Source organism: Triturus cristatus, chromosome 2_1 (genome assembly GCF_964204655.1).
Source record: "Triturus cristatus chromosome 2_1, aTriCri1.1, whole genome shotgun sequence".
Classification (NCBI taxonomy): Eukaryota; Metazoa; Chordata; class Amphibia; order Caudata; family Salamandridae; genus Triturus; species Triturus cristatus.
This window is the reverse complement of record NC_140581.1, coordinates 632,122,117-632,145,816: the sequence shown is the minus strand read 5'-3', so window position 1 is coordinate 632,145,816 and position 23,700 is coordinate 632,122,117. Positions and strand designations below refer to the sequence as shown.

The 23,700-nt window shown below is 47.7% G+C and overlaps 1 protein-coding gene across 1 annotated transcript in view; it reads right to left on the bottom strand.

Moving 5' to 3' along the window:
- Positions 1 to 949: 949 nt before the first annotated feature.
- PPIP5K2 (diphosphoinositol pentakisphosphate kinase 2) overlaps positions 950 to 23,700 on the bottom strand; it is a 1,583,220-nt gene continuing 1,560,469 nt past the window's right edge. The window contains exon 28 of the mRNA XM_085632565.1: positions 950 to 1,223. Within this exon, the coding sequence (XP_085488691.1) occupies positions 1,081 to 1,223 (143 nt within the window). The 3' untranslated portion in view covers positions 950 to 1,080. The remainder of the gene's footprint in view (positions 1,224 to 23,700) is intronic.

Below are 23,700 nucleotides of genomic sequence, written 5' to 3'. Positions count from 1 at the left end.
GTATGAATTCTGGATAAGCAGGAGGGGAAAATTAACTAAAATACTTTAAATGTTTGGAAAAAGAGTTTGGGATAAAATGTACAATTAAACAACGTTTGAATTGTTACATAAATAGAAAGTGACTCATTTAATGCCTTTAGGAGGAAACCTGGTATATGAGGTGTTGCACTGTAACAAGTTACTCCTTCCCACGCTCTTATGTCTTCATCATCATAAATATGTATTTAAAAAGGAATAAAACTATTCTTAAGAAAAATAATTTTAAGAGTGCTTATGGAAAATCAACAGACTAAAATTTCTGCTCTGGGAACCATGTACAAGTTTTCATAAAGCAATATCCTAATCTATGAATATTCTAGGGTTTTGGTTCAACCAGACCTGTATACGCATCTGTTGTGTGTGTGTTGGGGTACACATAGTTTCAGGAAATGCAACAAGGCTAATAATTGGGTCTCTGTGTAGTGTTCATCAGCTTATCTTAGATGCTTGTGATGTATGGTGTACACATTCCAATTCTTTTGAGAATTCCTCAGACTATATAAAAAGCAATTAACCGTTGAATTAACAGTGTATTTCTAATTACTAAGTATAAATATTGGTTTGAATAAATCTGATAGTCTGAGCTAGCCAGATATCACACAATTATCAGAAAACTCTATTACACAAAAAATATAATTCATTGAGCGTGGTATGGAGTAACAGTGATTGTGACGTTCAGACAATTAATCAACTTAAAAGCATTATTTACAAACCTGAATTAAACATACAGAGTAACATACACTATGAGATTCACACCAGCACAGTTACTGGTACAGTATAAAAAACTACTGCAGCTTTATGTTCAAAAGTAAGTAAATGTTCACTACATAGCTCGTTTTGGTCGTTTTTGTTGTCTTGTTCTTAATACACTATTTTCAATTTGTAAACGATAATAGTTATAAAGTTTATATGGATATATACATTCATATATATATATATATATATATACAGATATAATACTACAGTAAAAAAAACCCTGACTTCTTGACCTGCACCCCTGAAAATACTCGTTGAATGAAGGACAGCATGAAGGGCGTACTCTCACGAAGGGGGTCTAATCTCGGTCTGAAGTTCATCAACCTCCTGTGAAGATGTTTGAGCCGGGATGTCAATAAGAGGAGCGACGCTTTCTGAAGGAGATGACGGACCCGCACTAGACACATTGCTGGACGGCCCACTACTAGCTACAGAAGATAAGAAAACAAGAATGAAGTGAACTGGTTTTAATTAAATCACATACATTTCTCATGGAACAACATTAGCTGCAATATTAAGTAACTTACACTTGCTTCCATGTAGCATTTTGTTTGCAGACAAATCTTGTCTGCTAAACACTTATTAAGCAGTTTCTTCACCATACTATATGTAAAGACAAAAGCGCTTCTAACTCTGTGACGTGAGGCTTCACTTTAATTATTAATTTAAATAGTGTACCCATTTTTGTTACCTATTTAAACATACTAATAATATATCAAAGATGCGACATTTAAAAATACATCACAAACCATCAACACTTATTAAAAATGTATCAAAATAATTAAGCAGTGAATCAGTAATACATCCTCCCAATTCACAATAGCATATAGAACTTAATCGTGATTGCCATCTGCTACCATACACGTAATGTGGAATCACATACGTTTGCCGACCCTTAACCATCAAAACAGACAATCAAGTAATTTCTGATTCAAAACAATTCCCACAAAACCTAGATAATCTGCTTAGTTTACTGGTAGCCATTACTCCTGATCAAGAATCAGTTATAAGATAGACCGCTGTCTGACCCAATGTAATTCTCATAAACCTTTTAATTAGGTTAGGGGATTTAAAGATATTATTTTGTGCTAGGTTTGATCTTCCACTAAAATACATGAGAAAATCTGAAACTTTTTTTGAAGAACATGTTACTTCCCTTCGGTAAAAATGTATTTGTAAGAGACCTAGGTTAGTTATTGATTCCTTACCTTAGAATTACCCCCAGGTGTCAGACTGGATCTAGAGAATTTTTTCTTAGCAGTCGGTAGGTGGCATCGGTCGGCTCTGCGTCCGTCGTCCTGGTCGCCGGAATGACGTTGCAGTGCCTACTTAGACGCCGCCCCCGCGCGCTGATGTCAGTTCTGACAACTTTCCACACCAGAAGCACAGAGCCATGCAAGACACTGACAACTGGTGCGCTAAAACTAGGGCCCTGCAAGAAAGTCCCTGTCCCTAGAAGTCAGTTCGCAGAGTGGGGAGGATGGGTGGGGTGGGAAGGAATCTATAACTAACCTATGTTTCTTACAGATACATTGTTACCGAAGGTAAGTAACTTGTTCATCTGAAAGAGATAGTTAGTTATAGATTTCTTACCTTAGAATAGATACCCCAGCAATACCAACCCCGGAGGAGGGTCAGCAGACCAAGTTCACACCAGAAAGTCCTGGAGGACAGAACGGGCAAAATAGCTGTCCCTCCAGACTTGTCTGTCCAGGCAGTAATGTCTGATGAACGTGTGCAAGGATGCCGCCGTGGCTGCCTGACAGATGTCAATGAGTGCAACTCCACGTGCAAGAGCAGTGGTGGCAGCTGTAGCTCTAGTGGAATGAGCTCGGAGTCCCACTGGAGGTTCCTTTTACGCCAAAGTGAAACAGACTTTGATACAAAGGACAACCCATCTAGAGATGGTATGCTATGCTTTTGAACAGCCTGACCTTTCTTGGCACCTGCATAGCCAACAAAGTGTTGATCATCCACCCGGAAATCATTTGTACAGTCAAGGTAGAAGGACAGCGCTGGTTTAGGGTCCAGGCGGTGGAGTCTCAACTCCTCCTTGGAAGGGTGCAGAGGTGAAAAAAGTGTGGGATGGCTTGTCCAATGTGAAAAGGTGTAACCCATTTTGGAAGGAACATGGGTCTCGTTCGTAGCATCACTTTGTCCAGATGCACAGAGAAGAAAGGGGGCTTAGAAGAAAGAGCTTGAAGCTCACTCAGCCTGCGAGCAGAGGTGATGGCAACAACGAATGCAGTTTTTAATGTGAGAAGCCTGAGAGGACAGTTGTGAAGAGGCTCGAAGGGAGCGCAGATAAGTTAAGACAAGGTTCAAGTACCACTGGGGCATTACGAAAGGAGATGGATGAAAGAGATGAGTAATGCCCTTAAAGAATCTATTTACAATAGGGGACTTGAACAAAGATGGCTGATTGGATAGCCTAAGGAAAGCAGAGAAGGCCACAAGATAGCCTTTAAGAGTTCGCAAGAAAGATCCCTGCTGGGCCAAAGAAAGTATTTACAAAAAGACCTCTGAGAGAGGGGCAGAAAGGGGGATTCACAACCTTTGCTGTGCACTATGCCACAAACTTATTTCACCAACATACTGTCTTAGTGGAAGGACGCCTGGCTGCCAAGATGACATTACAGATTTCGGGCGGAAGGTCAAAAGCTGTCAACTGTCGCCGCTCAATCTCCACCAAGGAGGTGGAGGCTGGACAGGTTCGGGTGATGAACCATCCCATGCTGCTGCGACAGAAGATCCTCCCGAAGAGGCAGTCTGAGTGGAGGATCGATAGCCATGCTCAGGAGCTCTGGGTACCAGACTCTTCATGCCAAGACCGGGGCCACAAGAATAACTAGGGCCCAGTCGCGCTTAATCTTCTTCAGCACTCTGGGCAGAAGTGGTACAGGCGGAAAGGCGTACATGAGGCCGCAACTCCACTTGCAACGAAAGGCGTCGCTGAGTGAGTGCCACCTTGGAAACTCCAATGTGCAGAATTGCTGACATTGCAAGTTCTCTTTGGGGGCGAACAGACCCAACCAAGGTTCTCCCCACCACTGAAAGAGACCTTGCACCACCTCCAAGTGAAGAAGCCATTTGTGATCTGCTAGGCCCCGGCAGCGGAGTTCGTCCAACCTGGCGCTCAGATAACCTGCCAGGTGTTGAACCACCAGGGCCATGCACTGATGTTCCAGACATTTCCAGAGACGAAGAGCCCCTTGACCTAGTGTCCACTGTAGGAGAGTAGGGTCTGCTTTCTATGTTCACCCCCACTTTTTTCCTTTTGCTTTACTGGTTTTCGACTTAGATGTGGCTGTGGGCCTGCTAATCAGACCCACAGCCCTGCTGTTCTCTCTCTAAATTAATACTATGTACTTTAGGTGCATAACCCATTTAGATAGGATCACCTTATTGGCCCCTGTACAGTGTACCCTAGGTACCCAGGGCATAGGTGTACCCTAGGCCTACCAGGGGCTGCAGCATGTATTATGCCACCCCTGGCCTGGCCTTCCATTCTGACACAACTGGCTGATCACTCAGCTGGGGCAAGGTCGTGTAATCACCCCTTGCTTAGGTGTAGTATTCCTATACCTAACTTACATATAGACACATGTGTACCTATCAGTCACTCCTATGGCAGGCCTTGACAATCCTGGAGGCAGAGTGCTTGGTAACATGTGAGATGGTGCTCTAGCATGAGCTGAGCCTGTCTGCAGCTTTCGGAACCTTGTCCTTATAGCTGTTCTATGATATAGCCTACCATATACTCTTAAAGTGCCTTATAATCTTAGACGGTTATGGTAACTATGGTTTGGCTTTATCGAAACATGTCGTGTAAGGTGTCTAACACTGTGGAATAATACCCCCATGCTATTTCTGGACATGAGAATATTATTCCCCCCTTCTAGAGGGAAAGACATGTTAAAATCATACTTCAACTGTTAGCCTCTGACCAAAGCCTCAGCATCACAAAATGGATGCTGCTGCCACGACACAAGTCTGACCTCCTGCAGCTGGGAGTGATCCCAGCCAGGGAGGCCTGGACAATAGGTTTCCTGCTTGGGGAGGTGCTAGCACCTCCCCAGACAGCCTTTAGTGTATTGGGGCAGGGTGGGCTGAAAGGAATGAGACATGCCTGGGGCACACAAGGTGTTCCTTGCATAGTCCAGTTCAAACCGGCGCTGGGGCACTCCAGCCCCAGCTCTGGCGCGAAACTGGACAAAGGGAAGTGGGTGTAACCACCCCCTCTCAGGTCCCACCCATAAGGCGTGACCTAGCAGGTATCCCAGCCCCCCAGATTAGTATAAGAGTGGGAGTTGGGCCTCAAGACTTTAGATTATCCTGAACCTGCAAAACTGAACAGAAACTCTGGACCTTCGACGAAAGAAGAAGACTGAAGAATCTCCCTTGTAGCCAAGGAGTGGCTACCCTGTGCAAACAGGCACCATCAAGAGACTACCCTTTGCTTTGCCCACGTTCTACGAGGAACCGACTGCAGAGCCTGACCAGAGCCTTGACTTCCAGACTTCTCCGACCCTGATCCACATCTGCAGCAGAGCTGAGACCCGTGGAGGCGACGCGCGACGTGGGACCGGCTACCTGGAAAAAGTGGCTAGTAACTTAAAGCGCAGCTTCTGAGGTACCTTTGAAGTTGTGCACCGGGGATTGAGAAGCCCCAACCTCAAGCACCATCTGCACCGAAGATCAGCCCCCCACACTCCACGAGTCCTGCGTGGGGCCCTTCAGCATTTTCCTGCTTGCCGCGTCTGTCCGGTTGCTTGCCCGCTGGCTAGTGGCCTTTGTGACGACGCTCCCTGAAATCTTCTGCGCTGGTTTGGCTCCTCCAGACTGACTCCCGCTTCTCTGCAAAGAAGAAGCACCCCAGACCTTCCTGGTCTGCACCAGAAGCAAGTCCTTCGTTCTTCGTGGGTTCCGCTTGCCAAGGCTTGGTGAGTCCTAGTCCAACTTCGACGCCGCCGACAGCAAGAGCCTTCGTGGGACAGCTCGCCTCCTGGTCCTGGTCGTCCTCGACGCTTCCTGGTCCTCCTGGCTGCAGCGACAAGCTTCACCTTCACCTGCAATCTTCACGACATCGCCTGGTTCCTTCCTGGTTCCACGTGGTCACTGGCTAGTGACCTTGACTCTGTCCCTTCTGCTTGCAGGTTTCTTCTCTTCTTGATCCCAGCCTTGGGATCCACCGGACACTCTTCACTGACTGCCTGTCAGCATCTTTCTTCAGGCATCCATAGGAGTCGACGACGAAAACGACGCATCTTCACCCCTATGCACCCGCAGCCTGTGGGCTAGGTAACTTGGGTACTCCGGTGCTCATCAGGATAGTGACTATCCTAGTGTCTAGTTTTCAAGTCTCAACTTCCTAGCTACTCCGGAAGTGTCCTAAATCTACCGTTTTCTAAACTGTACTATTGCTATTGACTTTTACGCATTACGCGTGAGTGTTTCCACTCTGCACACGAATCCCGTGGGCCTCCCACTTCCTAACTAACGCTAGTGTAGTGTAGCCCCAGCGATTCCCTAGGCCTAGGCCTATTCTATTTCCGTGACAGTGGTTCTTATACCACTTACTTAGTATATGGTTTGCGTGGCCCCTAGGGCCTAACTGTATTACTTACCTGTGTGACTTAATGTATGCATAAATAAGACTGTGTTGTACTTACCTCTAATCTCATAAAGAGTGCTGAGGGTTTGCTTAGAATAAATACACTTTATTTTATATATATATCTGTTGTGGTGTCCTTTCATTTGGTATTCAAAGGATTATATATGGTATCACAGCTGGCTTCACATGCCATTCAGAGTTTAGCCTAAGACTGCTCTTGTCCATGCTACCACTAGGATAGCTGGTCTATAAGGTTGACTTTACAACCAATCACCATAAGGGTATTTGGACTGATATAAGGTGTACACTATAACTAGTGACATCATACATCAGGCCAACTTCTCACATCCACAACCTCATTCCTCCCTATCCGTTGCAGTACCACATGGCAGTGGTGTTGTCCGTGAACACCTGCACCACCTTCCCCTTTAGAGAGGGAAAGAAAGCCTTCATTGCCAGGCGAATCGCCCGAAACTTCAACAGTGTTGATATGGAGCCTGGCCTCCGCCAGAGACCAGACACCTCTGATCTCGCCTCTCCCAGATGCCCACCCCATCCCAGGAGTGATGAACAATTTACTTACCTTCGGTAACGATATATCGGTAAGAAACATAGGATAGTTATAGATTCCTTACCTTAGAATTACCCCCAGGCATCAGACTGGATACGGAAAGTTTTTTGTCAGCAGTACCCCTGCGCACCGGAAGGTGGTGTTGGTCGACTCCGCGTTCGTCGTTGGCGTTGTGGTCGCCTGGATGACGTCGCAGTAGCTACATAGACGCCACCCTTTTGCGTTGACGTCAGATCTGTACACAACTTTCCACGCCAGAAGCACAGAGCCATGCACGACACTGACCACTGGTGCACAAAACTAGGGCCCTGAAAGGAAGTCCTTAACCCTAGAAGTCAGTTCGCAGAACGGGGAGGATGGGTGGGGCAGTAGAGAATCTAACTAACCTATGGGTCTTACAGATATATCGTTACCAAAGGTAAGTAACTCCTTCATCTGAAAGAAACAGTTATAGATTCCTTACCTTAGAATAAATACCCCAGCAATACCAACCCGGAGGTGGGTCTGCGGACTAAGTCCACACCAGAAAGTCCTGGAGAGCAGAGCGGACAAAGAAGCCGTCTCTCCAGACTTGGCTGTCCAGGCAGTAGTGTCTTGTGAATGTGTGCAGTGACTCTTTCCAGTCCGGACTCTTTCCAGTCCGGCTCTTCAAACAGTCTGCTAAAGGGTCCAGTGACACCTCCCAATCCTCATCACCACCTTCTGGGTGATAGGGAACACCGGGGATGAACAGGAGAACAAAAGTACCCTCCGACGTCGGATTAATCGTCGGCCGACGTCGATCCGGTTCTGGGTCCATCAGGGGGTTGAGGTTGGGGCGGCATCTGTCAGGGGCACGACCAGCGCCAGGGGCGTTGTCACCGGGGAGGGTCGAGTTATGTCGACCGTCGTCGATACGGATCCAGGCCTGGATCCGTGGGGTCCTCCGGCACCGGGTCCGCCGGCATCGAAGGCCCAGGACCCCCAACCGGCTCTGTGGGGCTGAAGGCGCACCAGCGGAGTCTGGCTGCCCAAAGATGGAAAGGAGGGCTTCGTAAAATGCACGAAGCTGGGCAGGGGACGCTCCGGCTCCTGGAAATGAAGGGAGGCGGTGAGTCATCCCACAAGGAGGCACCGAAGACGGAGCCTTTAAGGGACAACGTTCCGGGCCCTGCGTCGCGTCAGCCGACCGGCGGGGAGAAGACGAAGAGCACCAGGGCTTCTCCCCCTTCTTGTGCCACGACTTACCCGGAGACTTGGAGGACTTTGAGTACGACAAGGTGTGGGGGGCTCCGCGGTCGGTCTAGAGATTTTCCTCTTGAGTGAGACCGGGAACGATGTGGAGCCGACTGCCGGGCCTCAGAGCACTTTTGGGACCACTCCTGCAAAGACTTAGGATTCATGGCCCGACAGTCGGAGCATGACTTCGGGTCGTGGTTGCGCTCCAGTCACCAGAGTCATACGAGGTGTGGTTCCATCACAGACATCAGTTCGTGACAGGCCTCGTAAGGCTTGAAGCCGGTCCGAAGATGGGACATTTCCCGTGCACCAGGAGTCGAAGATTCAAAAAAGAAGTCGACAAAAGTCGAAAAAAGATTAGTCAAAAATGACTAATGGGGTAGTTCTCTCCGGATCTGCGCTAGGTTGGAGCGGAAAAATAAAGAACTACGTCAGTGCGCAGGGGCGGAGTCTAAGTAGGCACAGCGACAATATCCCGTCGATCACGACGCCGGAGTCGTCTGATGCCATCTACCGACACGCAGTAAGTACTGCTAAGAAAAGGTTCTCTGGATCCAGTCTGACGCCTGGAGGTAATGGTAAGGAATCTATAACTGTCTCTTTCAGTTAGCAATATACCTAAGGTCAGCTTTTCTTGATGTGCATATTGTATTGTGTTGTAACATTTATATAGCACTTATTACCCCCTATGGGGTGCTGAATCGCTAGCTTACATTGGTAGAACGCTACACTGTGTAGGGTGTGTGGTTGAGTGTGTGTTGTCTGGTTTTGAGCCTGTGTGGGTAGTGTCTCCATGTCATACGTGAGAGCAATCGAGTTGCACTTTTCATGTTATGGGACAGGGCGCTTGGATGAAAAAGTTTGATGGATAAAGTTTGAGAGACAGGAGGGCAGTTTAAGGTTTCCCGTAAGATGGTGTTTTGAGCAGCGTTTCAGGTCCTATATGCTAGTAATCCACTTAGTTGGTCATTGCACTGGGTTGTCCATTCGGAGAAGTTCTGTTTAAAGTTTATGGTCCTCTGCAGACATACGTTAAAGGGAGAAACGGTGGGGAGTTCTGCTGTAATGTACTTTGTCAATAATATCTGATATGTGATATTTATTTTGAGATGTTAAGTTATGGCCGAAATATGTAGCTAGTCAAGACCTGCAATGTGATCTAAATTAAAGGCCAGCGGGATATGGTAGTTCTCAGTTTTTCCATGCCTGATCAGATTGTTATGGGTGGTTTATTGTCTGCCAGGGTACTGCCACAGTCCAACCAGTGGGGGGACCTGGGAGCTTACAAATGCCATCTTGGCCATCCAGACCACGCTCTTTATTGCCTTTTAATTGTGTTGGTATTGATGTGGAAGCATTTCACAGGAAAAAGCATAATAGCACCACACAGGTTGCCTTTACGACAATGGAGATGATTGTACTTCAATATGATGGTGTAATATATCACTAGTATTTATGGAGTAGCACTTTATACACCTTTACCAAGAAGCCAGTAAAACAGTTGTGAGGTATGCACTTGCTGATAAGACCGCGAGTAAGCTGAAAGTCACAAGTTCAGGTTCAGAAGGGGCAACTCGAATTATTCATTGTCCGGGTCAAAAAATTAGCTTTATTGACTAAATCACTTACCTTTGGTAACTATCTTTCTGGTGGACACTATCTAACCTCGCATTCCTCATCTTGTAAATATTGTCCACAGGCATTAAACTGGATCTGGAAACTTTGAAGCAGTACTTCAGCGCACCACAATATCTAGGGAGAATGACAGGAGGACAACAGGGATCACTCATACCTTGTCCCTAATAATCCAGAGGAAGGTCACCTTCCTTTCTTGTAATCCATGCACACCAAGTGAAAGGGACCCATTGGAGCAAATGCATCTGACCTAATGGAGCCCTGGCTGAGCTTGGAGAGTCAACTGTGCCTTCATCAGGACTTTCAGATCAGCTCAGCCATCATGACCACATTATACTGCTGGCTAAACCACTCCGAACAGGCCGCCTTGCATGAGGATACCAACTTTGTATGTCTGCCTGCTCTCCAGGAAGCAAGGCTTGTTGAAACGGTGCATCGGACTAGGTTGGAAGGCAGCTACAGACCCAGGCAGCACCTGGGTGAGTATCACCAGTCCACAAGGGAGCGTAAGGGCACTGTCACTACTAAACCGGGACAAGGCTACCCCCTTTCTTGTAATCTGTGCACATGAAGTGACAGAGGGGGCTACCAGAGAAAACTCACCTTACCTCCTAGAGCTCTGGCTTGAAGCAAAGAGCAAAACAAGCCCGCCCTGGGACTTCAGGGCAGCTAGGGCATATGGGTGTCCTATACGAATGCACAGCATGCAACCAGATACTCAGACCTGAAGGACGTCCATATGGTGCCACTGTGACTTCTGAAAAAGGATTCTGCTCATCCTTGGAGGGGACGGAGACACTGAGGCTATGGTTCTCAGGGCCCGTGCTGGCTATCAGGCAAGGGGCTATAGGGGGACCTCACAGATCTCTGACCCAGGACCCGGTGACAGCTTCTGAATCCAGACAAGCAAGAGAGACCTCTAGGTTTATGGGACCCCATCCTGGGCACTTTGTGACACAGCGGACTGAAGAAGGGGGCTTAGGGCCATGGACCTCTGATCCAGGGCATGGCCAGAGTTTCTGAACCCTACCCATTGGAATACAGTGCTGGATTTACATCCCTGCCAGCTCTCCAGGAAGCAGGGCTTGGAGGAAATGCCTATTAGGCAGAGGAGCTGGAAAACTGCCAGAGACTCAAGGCCCTATGAGCCCCAGTTCTGGCCAGGCCAGTCCCTTGCAACTCCTGGGGAGAAAAACCGGAGAATAATGGAGTCCCTCATGCCTTGTCTCCCATAATCCGAAATAAGGCTACTTGCCTTTCTTGTAATCCATGCACACAGAGTGAAAGGGGGCTATCGGTGCAAACACATCTAACCTCATGGATCCCTGGCTGGTCTTGGAGAGTCAAATGAGCTGTCGTCCGGATTTCCGCATCAGCCCAACCACCACAATCACAGTATAGTACAGTACTGGCTTAACCACCCTACTCCTCCTTTGAACAGGTTGCCCTGAATGGGTATGTCAGCTCTGCAAACCTGCCTGGTCTCCGGGAAGTAAAGGACATTTACAGGGCTGGATGTCAGCTGCAGAGTCAGACGCCTGGGGGACCCCGCCCAGCCTTGAACACCCAAATGAGCCCTCATCGGGACTTCTAGGACAACCCAGCTATCTGGACTCACCTTAGGACCTCATTGCACATATCCAGATGTCCGGGGTTCAGCGCGACCAGATGCCCGCATTCGAAGAACAGGTATCTGGTAGCACAATGACTTCTGAAAAGGGGAGGGAACATGGCATCTGAGGCCCGGGTTCTCAGAGCCTGAGCTGGGACTCAGGCAAGCGGCTATTCAAGGGGGGACTCACACAGCTCTGACTCAGGGCCCAGTGACAGCTTCTGAACCCAGACAAGGAAAGAAGACCTCCTACTTTGGGACCCCGTTCTGGGCACTTAGAGTCAAGTCGGGATGGAGAAAGGAGGCCAGTGGCTTCCTGCCCAGGGCCCGTCAGAGCTCTGACCCAGACCAGCTAGGAAGGCGTCCCTAAACCTACGGGACCATGGCCTGAGCACTTTGTGACACAGCCGGACAGGCCCTGGGGCTTCATCCTAGACCTGCCTGAGCACAACCCATTCTTGTAATCCATGCACACAGAGAGGAACATTGAAGAGAATGCATCCAGCCTCCTGGAGTCCTGACTAGGATTCAAGCTTCAAATGAGCCCTCGTGCAGACATTCAGGGCAGCTTGGAATCTGAACACTGAGCCATGTGACAGGAATAACATGTTTTATTTATTTAATTTGAGCACAAAACGTCACCAGGTACGTTGGCAAGGAACATTTTGCACCACCCGTGTAGGCGTGGCAAAGGAAAACCTAATTTGAATTCCGTCCAGACCCAGTTACCACCTTCAGAAAAAGGATGCTTGAGCCCGAAGAACCAGCTTCTCTGGGTAGATGGTTAGGTACAGAGGATGTGCTGACAGTGCCTGAAGGTCACTGACCCTCCAAGAAGATGCTATTGCCACTAGGAAGGCCGTTTTGATGGTGAGAAGCCTGAGTGGGCAGCTGTGAAGTGGCTCAAAAGGAACACTCAATAGAAATGTGAGAACCAGGTTGTGCTCCTGTTGTGTGTAGATTTAGATTCCGTATATAGGTTTCCCGATTTATGCCCTTATATAGGTACAATTCATATTGCCCTTATTTAGGCATAGAAAATCCAGCCCTTACTTGTATAAATATACCAGCACTTGCCCTGGCAAACCACGGTTCCGGTACGGTCCAGTTCGACTGCCTACTTGCAGTTCGCCACGACAAGTTCGGAAGGAGATCAAGTTCCCGCCTGACGCACTGACCAGACGCTGCCATCCTCCTCGCAGAGAATCCAGCTCCAGTGTTTCTGACTCCCCTTGCGAGATGTTAGATATTGAGTCCTGGAAAGAGATTCCAACCTCACACATTCTAAGGTATGGAGCAGACTAGAACTTAGAGAAACTTTTGGCAACTCTTGGCAAAACTAAAACTATAGCTAGCTATACTTTAGAAAAGAGCACCTACTTCTTACCTCGTACTACACTTAGGTTAGGTACACTGGGGTAGAACAATTTAGAAGCATCAGATGAGTATTCACATTTTAGCCTGTGTTATTTATGTATGTATTTTATGAATATATGTCATAGCTACAAACCATGCTATTGCAGTATTATTTTATCTTACTGCTAACACTGTACGTATTGTACTTCGCATTCTGTCTTACGATTGTAGCAGTTCATATCTCTTGCACGTGAAATAAGACAGTTCAATAAACCCTTTTTATTTAAACGCCCGTCTATCTATTTCTTTGTAACTCTGTAGAATCAAAGCATGCACGAAGAGTGAAACTGTTATCTATCGTTTCCACGGTTCTGAGATTGTTCCGACTCTAAGGGAAACAAAGTTGTCATGTTTATGCGGTTGTCAGAAACGAATCCCTTCTTGTATATTCAAGAAGTTTCTAGTGACCTGAGTTAGCTGGCACACACAAGTAATTAAGTTTAATGTACTCGATAGAGACATACTGACCTCAGTCCTATGTCAAAACTATAGTGTATATTATTCCAATGTACAGAGCCTATCAGGGATATAGGAACTACACTACACTCCCACTGTGGAATAACGAAAGGTGCTGGTGAGAACATATGCTGGAGTCCTTTGAGGAACTTATGTACAAAAGGGGATTTGAAATGGTATGGCAAATCAGGCAACACCAGGAATGATGAAATGGCAGAAAGATAACCTCTTAATATGCCCAAAGAAGAGCCCTGCTGGGTCAAGCAAAAAATAAACAGAACAACCTGGGAAGAGGGTGCAGATAGAGGGTCAACATGTTTATCAGTACAATATTCCACAAACTTGCTCCAACAGCAGGCTTATACTGTCTTGGTGGAGGGGCGCCTGGATGCCAGAGTAATATTGCATACTTTGAGCGGAAGGTCAAAAGTTGTTAACTGTCGCCGCTCAGTCTCCAAACATGAAGATGAAGCGTTTTCAAGTTCAGGTGCAGAAACCCTGCCCTGCTGCTGCAACAGAAGAGCCTCCCAAATAGGCTGCCTGACTGGTGGACCAGTGCTCATGCTCAACAGCTCCGGATACCAGACTCTCTGTGCCCAATCTGGAGCCACAAGAATTATTTGACCCCAGCCATTTCTGATCTTCTTGAGTACTCTGTGCAGGAGTGGTATTGGTGGAAAGGTGTACAGGAGGCTGGAGTTCCACTTGAGATGAAAAGCTTCTCCAAGCAATAGCAGCACAGAATTGCTGACATTGCATGTTCTCGGCGAAGGCGAACGGATCTAACCAAGGATCACTGCACTCTTGGAAGACACCCTTCGCAACCTCCGGATGGAGACTCCATTCGTAAACCACTAGGTATCAACAGCTGAGTTTGTCCGCTCTGGCTTTTAGAGAGCCAGGTGGAGAATGACTAAGGATATGCTGTGGTGTTTCAGCCACCTCGAGAGGCACAAAGCCTCTTGATAAAGGGTCCTTAGCCCCATGCCGCGCTGTTTGTTGCAATACCACATGGTGGAAGTGTTATCCATGAACACCTGTACTACCATTCCCCTGATTGAGGGAAGATTTCCACCCTAGTCCAGGAGCGACACATCGGTGTACCACTACGGTCAGCTCTGGTTGGGGAAGGGAGAGGTGTCTGCCACTGACCCAATCTTGGTTTGTTAGCCACTAAAAACTCCATGAGATTCATTGGAATTCCGCACAACCCAAGGTCACCTGAGTGAGAGCAGCATTTCAAGAAGGGAGGCTCTTAGAGACTTTTTCAAGCCTTGGTAATGGCAAGTCGAAGCAGTGCACAGGGCTTTGGCCCCAGCAGTTCCGACAAGGAATACTGGCCTCAAAATTGCAGAGAGGACAGGTCAAGCCTCGAGGGAGTTGCAGAACCACCACCTGTGTTGCTGAGCCTCAGGAAGTCCGTGGGACGTCAGGGGCAGCAGATCGGTCAGCTTTGTTGCAGTTCCTGCAGATGCAGGTTAGTGACTGGGGTATGATTCCAATACGTTTGATATTAAACATGATCGGTTTTGGTGCAACCACTATATTGTTAGACATCTTGTATTGACTGATGCCCACTATATGTATTAAAACGGCTGACAAAACTTACAAAGCCTGGAGCATCGACTCTGGGGTTTGTAGACGTGTCCTGCTCGTGTAAGGGCACCCTCACACTTGTAAGCAAGCACCCTGCCCTCAGGACTGAAGAGCCTGCCATAGGGGTGACTTACAGTTTTAGATATAAGGAAACTTATATCTGTTGTGAGAGGTGCAAGCACCAACCCCCACAGGCTGCAATGGCAGGCCTGTAATCACAGTTTAAGTGGACTCCCATGAGCGGCAAAATACATGCTGCAGCTCATGGGAGACCCCTAGAGTACCTATGCCCTGGGTACCTTACTACCATATACTAGGGACTTACAAGGGTACACCAGTAGCCAATTGGGAAGGTACAAAAGTACTTACCATGGTCAATTTATGGAGAAAGCACAGTGACTGGGATCCTGATTAGCAGGATCCTAGTCAGACTAGGTCAAAAACATACTGACACCAAGCAAAAACCATGAAAGCTGATCCTACTTTCCTACACTTGCACAGCCCGCTTAGTTTTAGTTGATGTTTTTATTTTCGAGTGCAATTTCTCCTGTGTTTCTTCTTGCTTGACGTGGATAACCAGCAGCCAAAAACCTTTATGCTGCAGTTGCAAACCCTGCCATGCACTTCCACACTAGCCTATTGAATAAGAAACTGGGTACTGCTTTAGTAAGCAGCAATAAGGCAAAGAGAACTGAATGTGGAGATTTGCCGCCTCTTAAGCAAACATCCACACCGTATTCAAAACACAAGTGATGTGCGACCAGTTTCTGAGATTCAGATGAAGTACTGCTGCTAAAAAGTAACTCAAGTTGTAAAATACCTACAAAACAAACAATCAGCGCACGGCAAAGGACCCTTTGTTCGACGTGGTTGCCTTCCGAACCACTTCGCACTCACTTCAGAAATATTTCTCAGCTGGTTTCATAGCTCATCCATCTGTGAAAGCCGGTGAGGTGGTTTTAAAAAACAACTCTCAGGTGCGCAGCTTTTGATTTGATGGTCAAAATCTTATCAATTAAATTGAAAACGTGCAAAAGGTCCAGGTACGGGATAGAGCGCTCCCACAGCTATTACCTCATCACTACACCCTGCTCTGGCCTCCGCATGGAAATCTATGACGTCAGATGCTATGCCACTGCTTCACGTTTGTTCCTAAGGTTCAATAAAGCGACTGTCACGTGATTTCCAGGGCAAAAGCGTAACTTTATAAACAAACACACAGAGTTCATGGGAATATATACGTTTTTCCTTACTAGTCATTTCTCCTATTCCAAACTGGATGTCATAGTTTCATTTCTGTTTCATCCATTTAGATGTATACCCTTCTGTTGTGGTGCCTTACGTATGTTGTGCATTAACTTTGAAAACTTCTCAGTACTTGGCTGTCAGATCATGGTACACTGCAAGCCAAGATAGCTGGGTACTGGAATCCATGTAATGAGTTCAAGAAATAAGCTGGTAACCCTTGAGGATGCATGTGAAAACAACAAGCTTTCGTTTTAAAGTGCTTAATACAAATAAAATGATTAGTCTAAATACAGACATTTTGCGTTTAAGTTGTGGCTTGTTCTACACATGTAGTTTTACCAAGACTTATGTTCACTTTCAAGAATATCACTCCCCACATACCTCTACCATCCACTGACCCTTTCCACTACTATTTCAAATTCCAAATTATTTCTTAACAGGCACAGCTCGTCACCGCATTGCTTATTGGGAAAGCTCACCGAATCCCCTTCAAACCGTTTAAGCGTATACGACCCTAGCCGTGTCATTTTACATGACATAGTCTGCTCGGGCTGAAGTAAGTATAGCCTTCGGTGCTCACCTCTGGTCCAGTTTCCTCCATCTCCAAGCTGCACCGCCCTGACTTCACGTAGCCTAGACTCGGACAGGCCTTTGATCTTCGCCGACCACTCAGCTGAGTAAAGCTTCTAGTGCCTGGGGCTGTCAGACACTCCAGCAGTCACCCAACCCGGTTCCAGGACAGGGCACACAACTTTTATGCAGTCTAACACATCTGTATTGTGGTGGAAGTGCATGCACATTGCATCTTGTCTGCAACAACTAACTATTTTAATGGAGCACAGAGAGAGCGAAGGAGTCTAGAACAACGAGGCACCTTTCACTGAACAGCAACAGAAAATGTTCCCCATTTTCTTCTGCATTTGGTTCTGGGTGAAGCTGTGGATGCCTCTAGAGTCACGGAGAGGATGCGATTGGAAAGGCACTGTGGGTTCTGCTGATTAATTCCTCCGGTGGAGGGGCGCAATTAATTAGTAATTCGGCGTTACAAGAGTAATGCGGAATTACTAAACTCCTCCAATTCTGCCAGCCAAATTAAAACGTCTGCCCACCTCTACTGAGATCTTGACCATGTGGGAGAGATTCTCCTGATGCTGCACCAACTAGAACTTCTGGTCTCACTGCAGAGCCCGAATATAGCCCACATATGCTGTAGGAGAGTAGGGTCTGCTTTCTATGTTCACCCCCACTTTTTGCTTTTGCTTTACTGGTTTTCGACTTAGATGTGGCTGTGGACCTGCTAATCAGACCCACAGCCCTGCTGTTCTCTCTCTAAATTGATACTATGTACTTTAGGTGCATAACCCATTTGGATAGGATCACCTTATTGGCCCCTGTACAGTGTACCTTAGGTACCCAGGGCATAGGTGTACCCTAGGCCTACCAGGGGCTGCAGCATGTATTATGCCACCCCTGGCCTTCCATTATGACACAACTGGCTGATCACTCAGCTGGGGCAAGGTCGTGTAATCACTCCTTGCTTAGGTGTAGTATTCCTATACCTAACTTATATATAGACACATGTGTACCTATCAGCCACTCCTATGGCAGGCCTTAACAATCCTGGAGGCAGAGTGCTTGGTAACATGTGAGATGGTGCTCTAGCATGAGCTGAGCCTGTCTGCAGCTTTCGGAACCATGTCCTTATAGCTGTTCTATGATATAGCCTACCATATAATCTTAAAGTGCCTTATAATCTTAAACGGTTATAGTAACTATGGTTTGGCTTTATCAAAACATGTTGTGTAAGGTGTCTAACACTTTGGAATAATACCCCCATCCCATTTCTGGGGATGAGGATATTATCCCTCCCTTCTAGAGGGAGAAGACATGTTGTAACCTACTTACCCGGTTAAAGTTAACCAGAGCCCCAGCATCACAAAATGGATGCTGCTGCCACGACACAAGTCTGACCTCCTGCTGCTGGGAGTGATCCCGGCAAGGGAGGCTTGGACAATAGGTTTCCTGCCTTGGGAGGTGCGAGCACCACCCCAGACAGGCCTTAGTGTATTGTGGCAGGGAGGGATGAATGAAACGAGACACTGCCTGGGGCACACAAGGTGTCCCATGCATAGTCCAGTTCAAACCGGTGCTGGGGCACACCAGCCCCAGTCCTGGTGCGAAACTGGACTAAGGGAAGGGGGTGTAACCACCCCCCTCCCAGGTCCCACCCATAAGGCGTGACCTAGCAGGCAACCCAGCCCCCCAGATTAGTATAAGAGTGGTAGCTGGGCCCCAGGAGATTAGATTATCCTGAACCTGCAACTTGAAAAGAAACTCTGGACCTTCGACATTCGACGAAAGAAGAAGACTGAAGAATCTCCCTTGTGGCCAAGGAGTGGCACCCTGTGCAAACAGGCACCATCAAGAGACTACCCTTTGCTTTGCTGAAGTTCTACGAGGGACCGACTGCAGAGCCCGACCAGAGCCTTGACTTCCAGACTTCTCCGACCCTGATCCACATCCACAGCCGAGCTGAGATCCGTGGAGGCGACGAGAGACGTGGGACCGGCTACCTGGGAAAAGTGGCGAGTATCTTCCAGCGCAGCTTCTGAGGTACACTCGAAGTTGTGCACCGGGGATTGAGAAGCCCCAACCCCAAGCACCATCTGCACCAAAGACCAGCCCCCCACACTCCACGAGTCCTGCGTGGGGCCCTTCTGCATTTTCCTGCTTGCCGCGTCTGTCCGGTTGCTTGCCCGTTGGCTAGCGGCCTTTGTGACAACACACCTTGAAATCTTCACCGCTGGTTTGGTTCCTCCAGACTGGCTCCCGCTTCTTTGCAAAAGAGAAGCACCCCAGACCTTCCTGGTCTGCACCAGAAGCAAGTCCTCCGTTCTTCGTGGGTTCCGCTTGCCAAGGCTTGGTGAGTCCTAGTTCGACTTCGACGCCGCCGACAGCAAGAGCCTTCGTGGGACAGCTCGCCTCCTGGTCCTGGTCGTCCTCGACGTCTCCTGGTACCCGTGGCTGCAGCGACAAGCTTCACCCTTCACCTGCAATCTTCACGACATCGCCTGGTTCCTTCCTGGTTCCACGTGGTCACTGGCTAGTGACCTTGACTCTGTCCCTTCTGCTTGCAGGTACCCTTCCTTCTTGATCCCGGCCTTGGGATCCACCGGACACTCTGCACTGACTGCCTGTCAGCAACTTTCCTTTAGGCATCCATAGAAGTCCACGACGAAACCCGACGCAAGTTCACACCTATGCACCCGCAGCCCGTGGGCTAGGTAACTTGGGTACTTCGGTGCTCACAAGGGTAGTGACTATCCTAGGGTCTAGTTTCTGAGTCTCGACTCTCTAGTTGCTTCAGAAGTGTCCTTAAACTGCTTATTTCAAAACTGTACTATTTCTATCGACTATACGCATTACGCGTGAGTGTTTCCACTCTGCACCTGAATCCCGTGGGCCTCCCACTTCCTAACTGTTGGTAGTGTAGTGTAGCCCCAGCGATTCCCTAGGACTAGGCCTATCCTATTTCCATGACAGTGGTCCTTATACCACTTCTTTAGTATATGGTTTGCGTGGCCCCTAGGACCTAACTGTATTACTTACCTGTGTGACTTAATGTATGCTTAAATAAGACTGTGTTGTACTTACCTCTAATCTCATAAAGAGTGCTGAGGGTTTGACTAGAATAAATACACTTTATTTTATATATATATCGGTTGTGGTGTCCTTTCATTTGGTATTCAAAGGATTATATATGGTATCACAGCTGGCTTCACATGCCATTCAGAGTTTAGCCTAAGACTGCTCTTGTCCATGCTACCACTAGGATAGCTGGTCTATAAGGTTGACTTTACAACCAATCACCATAAGGGTTGTTTGGACTGATATAAGGTGTACACTAGAACTAGTGACATCATACATCAGGCCAACTTCTCACATTGGTGAGCAGCGGTTGGGATCTGAGCTTGCTGTTGTAATACCATTGTAATCTTGAGATACTAAATTGAAAGATCACACAGATATTGTTTAGGTACATATAACATAGATTATAATACTTAAGTCCTACTGGACTTAGTGGTTGTAGGGAGTAACACACCCTGACTACAACTACCAGAGAGGTTTAGTAGAAACAACTAGTGTAGGTAGGTGCACACACCACACCCTCACTAGATCATGTCTCTGGGAGGAGATCAAGTAGATGCTCTCTCAGGAGGGGCAGGTCTGAAAAAGACCCCCTCTAGATATGATATCCTAACTTTTCAGGAGATGAGACAATTGTGTACCTCCAGAAAGTTAAAACAGGGTGCAAACCCTACCCTCCTTCAGCTAGTGCAGATCCTAGAGGAATATGATGCTCTTAGGGCCTCACAGGCTAGTACCCTAGGTACAAGGGAGGGTCTACCCACCACAGACAAGTCAGATGGGACTTCAGATGAAGAGGTAGACAGCCAGGGCCAAGTAGGAAGACTTAGCCAGGCTAACCTAAGCTTGCATGGGAGTTTGCATGGGGTCCCCCCATACAGACCCCCAAGTGGGCTTAACCAGAGAAGCAGGAAAGACAGATCCCCTAGAAGGGAATCCATCCACTCCAATGACTCTAGCATCTCTAATGCCTCTTCTCACAGGGGAATGACTTCCCCCCCGGAGAAAGGAGCATGAAGCCAGAATGAGGGAAGCTAATCTGAGGATTGAGAGGGAAGAACTTGCCCTTGCCAAGGAGAAGCTTGCTCTGGCTAGAGAGCAAAAGTTAAGTGGGTTAGAACCCACTGGTGGCAGCAATATCCCTAAGGATAGAGACAGGCACTATGATAATAGAAACCTGAGCAAGATTGTCCCTCCCTACAAGTGTGGGGATGACATCCACAAATGGATAACTGCTTTGGAGAGAGCTTGCAAAGTGCAGCAGGTACCCCAAAGTCAGTGGGCAGCTATCTTGTGGCTCTCCTTCTCTGAGAAAGGTAAAGACAAGCTCCTCACAGTTAGTGATGAGGATGCAGACAATTACACTGTCCTGAAGAGTGCTCTAATTGATGGGTTTGGCCTAACCACTGAACAATACAGGTTGTTGTTCAGGGATACCCAGAAGACACAGACTCAGGACTGGACTGACTTTGTAGATTGTGCCACTAAGGCTCTGGAAGGGTGGCTAGTGGGAAGTAAGGTTAAGGACTATACAGGATTGTATAATTTGATCATGAGAGAACAAATCCTTAACAACTGTCAAAACCAGCTACTGCATCAACACCTGATTGATTCTGATCTGACTTCTCCCCAAGAATTGGGAAAGAAGGCAGATAGATGGGTCAGGACTAGCGTTAAGCAGAAAAACCAGAACCAGGGCGGTGATCAGAAAAAGGCAGACCAGAAGGGTAATGATCAAAAACAAAAAAAACAGAAGTCTTCACCAGGCCCCCAAAAGGCTCAGGGGGAGGGTGGTCCCAAAAAGGATAAAAAGAAAGATGGCCAAAAGAAACCATGGTGCAACTATTGTAAGTCCAACTCACATTGGTTTAGTGAGTGCACCAAAAAGGATAAGCCCCCAGCCACCATTGCCCCTAAGGCAACTGTACCCCCTAGTTCAGCTGTAAGTGGTGGTTCCCAGCAAAAGGGTGTAGTAGGGTTAACCCTGGGAACTGAGGAGGATTATGGCCTAGTCAGAATACCTACTCAGGCTGTTCTGATCTGTGATGGGGACTTAGCTTTGTCCTCTACTGTAGGCCCCAGTAACCTGGGCAAGTACAGTCAGACTCCTTTTATCAACCAAAGAATGGCTCAGGCCTACAGGGACACTGGGGCTAGTGTCACCATGGTGACACCTGCCTTTGTGGACCCTGGACAGATCATACTAGGTGAGAATTACCTAGTGACCAACGCTAGCAATGCCACTACCTCCCATAGTGTGGCTATTGTTAACTTCTCCTGGGGAGGGGTAACTGGCCTCAAGAAAGTTGTTGTTAGTTCAGACCTTCCTGTAGAGTGTTTACTGGGCAATGATCTTGAAACTTCAGTTTGGTCTGAAGTGGAGTATAGGACCCATGCAGAAATGCTGGGGATAGATGCACATGTCCTTGCTGTGACCAGGTCACAGGCCAAAAAGTGCACCACTGAACAAGTGCTGGATCCTGAAACTATGGACCAGTCACAAACCAAGAAAAAGAGCAGTAGGGTAAAGGCTGTGCCTTTTCCCCTGCCTCAGACACTGGATCAGCCCTCACAGGAGGATGATTCTGAGAGCCCCGAAGGAACTGTCCAAGAAGAACTTGAACCTGATCAGGTTGAGTTTCTTGGGACAGGGGGACCTTCAAGGGCAGATCTGAGACAGGCTCAATAAGACTGCCCCTCTCTTGAACCCCTCAGACAGCAGGCTGCTGCTGAGGCTGCAGGGAATGCTCAAGGTACCCATAGAGTGTATTGGGATGAGGGGCGGCTGTATTCAGAGGCTAGAGACCCCAAGCCTGGTGCATCCAGGAGGTTGGTCATACCACTGAAGTTCAGAGGCTTCCTTCTTACCTTGGCCCATGATATTCCCCTTGCAGGACACTTAGGCCAGAACAAGACTTGGGACAGGCTTGTCCCTCACTTTCACTGGCCCCATATGTCAGAAGATACCAAGGAGTTTTGTCGCTCCTGTGTCACCTGCCAAGCCAGTGGCAAATCAGGTGGCACCACAAAGGCCCCCCTTATACCACTACCTGTGGTGGGGGTCCCCTTTGAAAGAGTGGGCATAGATATTGTAGGACCAATGGACCCACAAACAGCATCTGGGCACAGATTTATACTGGTGATAGTGGACCATGCCACCAGGTATCCAGAAGCTATTCCCCTGAGGACCACAACAGCTCCTGTTGTGGCAAGGGCCCTGCTTGGAGTATTCTCCAGAGTGGGCTTTCCAAAGGAGGTCATTTCTGACAGAGTTGCCAACTTCATGTCAGGATATTTGACTGCAATGTGGAAGGAGTGTGGTGTGAACTACAAGTTCACCACACCCTATCACCCACAGTGCAATGGGCTTGTTGAGTGATTCAACAAGACCCTAAAGGGAATGATAAAAGGTTTACCAGACAAGCTTAGGCGAAGATGGGACATCATTTTACCCTGCCTTCTGTTTGCTTACAGAGAGGTCCCACAAAAGGGGGTTGGCTACAGCCCTTTTGAGCTTTTGTTTGGGCATCCTGTAAGAGGACCCTTATGTTTAGTAAGGGAAGGATGGGAGAGACCTCTCAGACAACCCAAACTTGACATAGTGGATTATGTACTTGGTCTCCGCTCCAGGATGGCAGAGTATATGAAGAAGGCTTCTAAAAACCTTGAGGCAAGCCAAGAACTCCAAAAAGCTTGGCATGACCAAAAGGCTGTGCTGACTGTTTACCAGCCAGGGCAGAAAGTGTGGGTGTTGGAGCCAGTGGCCCCAGCAGCACTCCAAGACAAATGGTCTGGACCCCACATTATTGTTGAGAAAAAGGGAGAAGTCACCTACTTGGTGGACCTTGGAACTCCCAGAAGCCCCCACAGGGTGCTTCATGTCAACAGATT